This window comes from Hordeum vulgare, chromosome 1H (genome assembly GCF_904849725.1).
Source record: "Hordeum vulgare subsp. vulgare chromosome 1H, MorexV3_pseudomolecules_assembly, whole genome shotgun sequence".
In the NCBI taxonomy this organism is placed as follows: Eukaryota; Viridiplantae; Streptophyta; class Magnoliopsida; order Poales; family Poaceae; genus Hordeum; species Hordeum vulgare.
The window spans coordinates 394,289,661-394,296,699 of NC_058518.1; the positions used below are offsets into that span (position 1 = coordinate 394,289,661).

The following is a 7,039-nucleotide window of genomic DNA, read 5'->3' on the forward strand; positions in this document are numbered from 1 at the left end:
TAAAAATACCTATGTTACAGAAAGACGAAGAAAACAAAATCTGCAACAAGCAAATTGTTTGTGAAACTCGACCGTTGTTTCAGGAATTAACGGATCCAAAGTTTATTTTTTGCAACAAAGCGAAAGTTTCTGCAACTCGAGCATCGTTTCAGGAATTGCGTCCAGAGCGGATCAGACGCAGCGAATCGGACGGCTACACGCGCGAGATCGAACGGCTGTCGAGGTGGTGGATATTTAATCATAATAAATATCCACCGGTAGATGCGTAGCAGTCCCCAGAAAAAAAAAATATAATCATATTTTGAATATAGATTCATTCATTTTACTTTGTATTAGTTTATAGTAAAAATCTTTAAAAAAAGATGTACTTCATTTTGGAAGAGAGGAAGTAGTACATATGTACTTCGCTCTTGGCGCAGCACGCAAGTAGCGACCGGATTCCCAAACCGCAAGTTTCAGGATCAGGTAGCAACCACTCCAACCATGGAGATCGCGCACCTCGCGTACGTGCTCCTCTTCCTCTTCGCCGTGGTCATACTTTATGTCCAGCGCCGCCGAGTTTCTCCGTCGACGAATCCAAGAATGGCCTACTGTCCTCACCCCAACCCCGTCCTGGGCAACACCGTGGAGTTCATCCGCAACCGCGGGAGGTTTTTCGACTGGTACACCGACATGTTGCGCATGTCGCCGTCCAGCACCATCGAGGCGTGGGGGGCCCTGGGCGCCAGCCACGCCGTTACCACCGCTGATCCGGCCGGCGTCGACAACCTGCTGCGCACCAACTTCGCCAACTACAACCGTGGCGCGCACTTCCGCGCTGCGCAGTACGAGCTCATCGGCGACGGCCTCTTCGGCGCCGACGGCCGCCTCTGGAGCCTCCAGCGCAAGCTGGCGTCGTACGCTTTCTCCTCCCGCTCGCTACGGGGTTTTACCGACGACGTCCTGGTCATTCACCTTGGCCGCCGCTTCCTGCCGTTCCTCGACGCCGCCGCGGGGTCCGGCGAGGCCGTCGACCTGCAGGAGGCGCTGCGCCGGTTCGCGTTCGACAACATCTGCCACGTCGCCTTCGGCGTCGAGAGCTCCACGCTCCTCGAGTGGGATGACCCCCGGCACCAGGCGCTCTTCGCGGCGTTCGACACGGCCGTCGAGATCTCCTTCATGAGGACGTTGGCACCATCCACACCGGTGCGGAAGCTCACGAAGCTTCTGAACATCGGCAAGTCCCGCCGGCTCCGGGAAGCCGTTGGCGTCATAGACGACCACGCCATGTCGGTCATCGAAGCCAAGGAGGCGAGCCAGAGAAATAACCGCGGCGAGGGCGACCCGGACCTGCTCTCCCGGTTCATGGCGGCCATGGAAGAGGAGGACGGAGGGGGCGAGCTCGCCGCCATGTTCCCCACGCCAGAGGCCAAGCGCCGGTTCCTGCGGGACGTGGTCGTCAGCTTCGTTCTGGCCGGGAAGGACACGACGACCTCGGCCCTGACGTGGTTCTTCTGGCTCATCGCCGCCAACCCGCGGTGCGAGCAGCGCGTCCACGACGAGGTGTCGCGGTCGCCGGACGGCAACGTGAAAGGCATGCACTACCTACACGCCGCGATCACCGAGGCGATGCGCCTTTATCCGCCGGTTCCCTTCAACGGGCGGGTAGCCGTCGCCGACGACGTCCTCCCGGACGGCACGGCGGTGCGCGCCGGCTGGTTCGCCAACTACTCGGCGTACGCGATGGGGCGGATGGAGAAGCTGTGGGGCGACAACTTCCTGGAGTTCGCACCGGAGCGATGGCTCGGTGACGGCGGCGAGTTCGCGGCAGTGGACGCGGCGCGGTACCCGGTGTTCCACGCGGGGCCACGTGCGTGCCTCGGGAAGGAGATGGCCTACGGGCAGATGAAGACGGTCGCGGCAGCCGTTCTCCGGAGGTTCAGGTTGAACGTGGTGGCGCCGACGGCCAGCATGGAGTCCCCGCCGGCGTACGAGATGACCGGAACGATGAAGATTAAAGGCGGACTTCAGGTGCAGCTTGTATACGAGACTAAGAGTGATCGATGCTACTAGTCTTCGTTGGTGACGTCGTCACGTGGACAAGATGTGGACTAAACGTCGTCCTCCGGGCGCACACTAAATGCGACTAGTATATGCACCTTAGAATATCTACAGCAGTAATATGCGACCCGACGTGTACATTTTGACTCTTCGTATTTGTTAAGTTTTTTAAAATATTTTATTAGAGATCTACATACAAAGGTATGTAAACTATAAAAACGAGTCAAAGTGGATTGGCCCACACTAGCACTTCCGCGTAATAACTCCACTAAAGGCGATCCTATTACCGGAATGGCGTCAGGTACACCTGTCACAATTTGGACTGCCCAATAGCCAATTTGATCCCAAGGCAAAGAATAACCAGTTACACCAAATGATGCAGTCAAAACAGCCAAAACCACACCTGTCACCCAAACAAAATGAATGAATCAACGTTTTAAAATATGTTATATATGTCTGTATGTAATCTATAAGTGAAATCTTTAAAAAACTTATATTTAGGAATGGAGGAAATATATCTTAAATTTACGATTTTGCTATTTTATAGTCGAGTGTTTTTAATTCGCTGTCATTCAATTTTCTACCCGTACGATCTGGCGTTAAGATTCGCGCCGAGGACTCTGCTTTTCACGCGTAAGTTTCTTTGTCGGGCGCGTTTTTTTTGGGCTAGCCCATTAGCGTCCCGGATACCATATGCTTTTTGCATACTTCTAACTTAATTTGTTATATATCTAGTATGTATTTTTGGACTCCAGTAACGGTACTTCTTTGGTATTTATACTATACTTTCTCATGATTTACACTGCACTTCTTTGGTATTTACACTGTATTCTCTGGTGATTCACATTGTACTTTTTTGGTATTTACAGTGTAAATTCATCAGTTTTTACAATGTAATTCCCTGGATTAATGTATGATGTATTTTTCCATGGGATTTACACTGAAATTCATGGGTACTTACAGTGTAAGTTCATCATGTTTTACAAATGTAAATACCTGATACTAACAATGCATTTCTAGGGGATTTGGAGTGTGATTCGTGGGGATCTATGACTGTAATTTATGGGTGTTTACAGTGTAACTTTATCAGTAAATACACTATACTTTTATAAGTTTCACTGCTTTGACTTAAGTTGTGTGTATCTAGATTGTAACTCTTATAAGATATCATGTCAGCACACTACAAGTAGACTCTGAGTAGACTATGATGATAGTGTAATTATCACTATAATTTTTCTCAAATGGCAGTGTAAGTTCTATGTAAATCCACTTAATCATTGTTTTCATACTTTCTATAAGTCCCGGTCATAATGTCACTATAGTAATCACACAATATGATTGTAAGTTCTGTGCAAATGCACTGTAATTTTAGAAGTTCCAGTGCAAATTTTGTTAGATTCACTAGATCGCTTGGGCTAGTAGAATCCGGAAGTAGGGATGGGAGTTACCTTCTCCTTGGCTCGAAGAGCTCGCCCCAAAGGCCATGGTAGTGGGGCGTCGGTGATGATGGCTGAGAATGATGTCGTGGTGGTGGTGCTTCCCGTGAGCGTCGTGCTAGCCCTAGATCGGAAGGGTTTGTCGGTGGGGTGTGTGGCAGCGGCGAATCTCGTAGTCCATGCCCCAGCACCCACCTCTATTAATACAACGCGGGTCACAGGCCCCCCCAACCATAACGGGTTGGGCGCCCCCGATCAGGGCGCGTGGATCAGGGGTCCGGTGGACCGTTGGGCCCACGCGGGAGAGATCAACCTAACATTCTTCCCCTTGATCTCAACTTTTACTTTTACTTTATATTTTCTAGTTTATTTGTTCCATCACATATTAGTACATAGAGCATGTCTCGTTGTCACAGCTTAATTGCCGATAGAATCATACAGCTACAACATACGTTTTGTTCAGAAACAAATTATGTTTCAAGAATCATAGGCTTTCCCTTAAACCCATGTCGGCTAAGTGTTCCTTGAACACATTGGGTGGTAAGCTTTTCGTTAGCGGATCCGCAAGCATATCCTTTGTCCTTATATACTCGAGACTTATAGTGTCATCCTGGATTTTATCTTTCACAACATAATACTTTATATCTATTGTCTTGGTAGCATTACTCGACTTGTTGTTGTGAGCATAAAATACTGCGGGCTGGTTGTCACAGTACATCTTTAGTGGTTTTTGAATATAATCTATCACTTTCAAGTCGGTTATAAATTTCTTTAGCCACATCACCTGCCCGGTGGCTTCAAAACGTGCTATAAACTCTGCTTGCATCGTGGACGATGCAACTGTTAGAGTGCTATATATATAGCCATGTAACCATTCGTATTTACCCTATTGTATAAGGGGTTTTCTGCATATTACACACATGTACATGTATATATACTAGCATATGGCCTCCTGAAATATACAAGTTGCATATTTCCTAACATGGTATTAGAGCCTCAGGGTTTTTTCGCACGTGCAACTCATGCTCTCGATCCAATCTTCCATCCACGCAACCGCCGTCTTTCTTCTCTGGACGGTGCTGCTCTCCGGTGCCTTCTCCACCGCAGGTCAACCCTGCTCCGCAGAACTGTGGCGCTGCGTTCTTCCGGACGTCGCATCGCCTGCTGTTGCTTCTTCCGCTCATCCACGGCCTCCCGTCCACGAATCGATTCAGATCCAAGGACACGCGATCCGCCAGCTTCAAGGACTCTAGATCGAGTCGACTGCAACACCTGTCTGCTTCCAATCGAGCCCGCCATCCTTGGATCACGTCATGCACGCCTCTGGATAGAGTCGCCGTCGCTTCCTCCTGTCGCCGGTCGCTGCTATTAGTCACCTTTGGATCAGATCGCGCTGCTCTCGGGCTTCGTCTCACAGGCAGGAACGCCCAGGTCAACGGGTCCAATTGTTTTGCTATTCCAAGTCTCCAACCACTGGTCGATCCTTTCCACATGCGTACGTATGTGCGTTCGATCAGCCTCCAGATCGAGGAGCCTCCAGCCCTGCCCGCACGAGCAGGTGTTTCTGCCAGATGCGGGCTTGGTCTGGTGTGCTTTTCGTTGACTGAGTTTTTTTGGTAAAAAAAGATGTCTACACCAGCTCGCAACGTTTTAGTCCCTTTCTTCCCGGTGACTCCTGAGGGCTGTGCTGGTAGCTCTTCTACTGCTCCTCCTATGAGCTCCTCATATGGTGATTGTCGCTCTACACCGACACCTCTTGCGACTTTCACCGGTTCTCCTGGTGCCTATGACTCCATGGACTGCGCTTCGTTCACGCGTCTTCCCTTGGCGCTTGCTGTTTGTCTGCACAAGACCTCGTTTTCTCCATCGGCCTTTGTCGACGATACTGGTCATGCTACACCGACATCTTTAGAGGCTTCCACAGGTGGTGGTGGTCGCTTCTCTCCTCGTGCCACTACTTCAGCTCTGTACTTCACCAAGGACGAGATTGCGCGACTTCGAGCCCTGCTGATTGCCTCCCAACCTCTATTGTCGGGTGCGTCTACATCAACATCTTCAGTTGTGCCCCTGACTGAGCAGGAGATTGGGCGATTTTGATGCCTAATAGCTCCATCTTATGGTTCTTTATCGACAGGGTCTGTTGGTTCAGCTACAAACTCTTCTGGCATTGTGAGACCACCTTCTACACAAGCAGGTACATCGCCATGGATTCTTGATACTTGAGCATATTTTCATATATGACTCATGATTCATCAACCCTGTCATCTACTCGACCTCTCGATTCTCCTGTTCATGTTCTTACTGCTGATGGTACTTCTCTCCCGGTTACTGGCTGAGGCACTCTTAGCACTGCATCTTTTCATGTTCCCGATTTTGCTCACGTTCCTCGGCAAACCATGCAGCTCATTTCTGGTGGTCAGGGACTCTGGTTACAGGGTCATCTTGACTTTGACTCATGTTCAGTTCTGGACCGTCACACTCATGCTCTTCTTGGTGCTGGCCCCCAACGTCGTGACTCTCAGGGTCTCTGGGAGCTTGACTGGCTTCACCTTCCATCCGCTGCCACCGCAGCTAGTCTCTCCACCTCTGTTGCCTTGTCTACCAGCTCTTTTCAGCAGTGGCATCATCCCCTTGGTCACTTATGTGGCTCTCGTCTCTCATCCTTAGTTCGGCGTGGTCTTCCTGGATCCGTCTCTGGCGGTGTGTCTTTAGACTGTCAGGGTTGTCGGCTTGGTAAACAGGTTCAGTTACCTTATCCTCATAGCGAGACTATGTCTCAGTGTCCTTTTTACCTTGTTCACTCTGATGCCTAGGGTCCAGCTCCCTTTGCTTCGAAGGGATGCCATCACAACTATATTATCTTTATAGATGATTTCTCTCGACAGACATGGATATATTTCATGTCTTCTCGTAGGGAGGTCTTATCTATCTATAAGTCTTTTGCTGCCATGGTTCACACTCAGTTCTCTTCACCTATTCGAGTGTTTCGTGCTAACTCTGCTGGAGAGTATATCTCCAAGATGCTGCATGGATTTGTTGCTAAGTAGGGTACCCTTGCTTAGTTTTCTTGTCCTGGTGCTCATGCTCAGAATGACGTGGCTGAGCGGAAGCATCGTCACCTTCTTGAGACGGCTCGTGAGATGATGATCGTTGCCTCTCTTCCACCTCACTTTTGGGCTGAGGCTGTCTCCACTTCCACCTATCTCATCAATCTTCAGTCGTCCACTTCTTTGCAAGGTGGCTTCCTTTCGAGCGTCTTTTTGATCGTTCTCCCGATTATTCGACACTTTGTTTGTTTGGCTGTGTTTGCTATGTTCTTCTTGCCCCTCGCGAACGCACCAAACTGACCGCTCAGTCTGTTGAGTGTGTCTTCTTGGGCTATAGTGATGAGCATAAGGGCTATCGTTGTTGGGATCCTACCGGTCGTCGGATGCGTATTTCTCGGGATCCGACTTTTTATGAGTCTCGGCACTTCTACCCATGCCCATCTTCCTTGATTTTTCAGTGGAGGATATCTCTTTCCTCACTTTTCCTCACACACCTATCACCCCCATCGAGCCTTT

The 7,039-nt window shown here is 49.7% G+C and overlaps 1 protein-coding gene across 1 annotated transcript; it reads left to right on the top strand.

The window, feature by feature from the left end:
* The first annotated feature begins 354 nt into the window (after positions 1-354).
* On the top strand, positions 355-2,259 carry LOC123411973 (cytochrome P450 94A1-like). Its single transcript, XM_045104937.1, has one exon. It carries the CDS (start codon positions 484-486, stop codon positions 2,050-2,052), a length of 1,569 nt encoding a protein of 522 aa, XP_044960872.1. The 5' UTR covers positions 355-483; the 3' UTR covers positions 2,053-2,259.
* The last annotated feature ends 4,780 nt before the right edge of the window (positions 2,260-7,039 follow it).

Coding starts and splice junctions, on each gene's coding strand:
- LOC123411973 (XM_045104937.1), top strand. CDS start 484: ATGGAGATCGCGCACCTCGCGTACGTGCTCCTCTTCCTCTTCGCCGTG.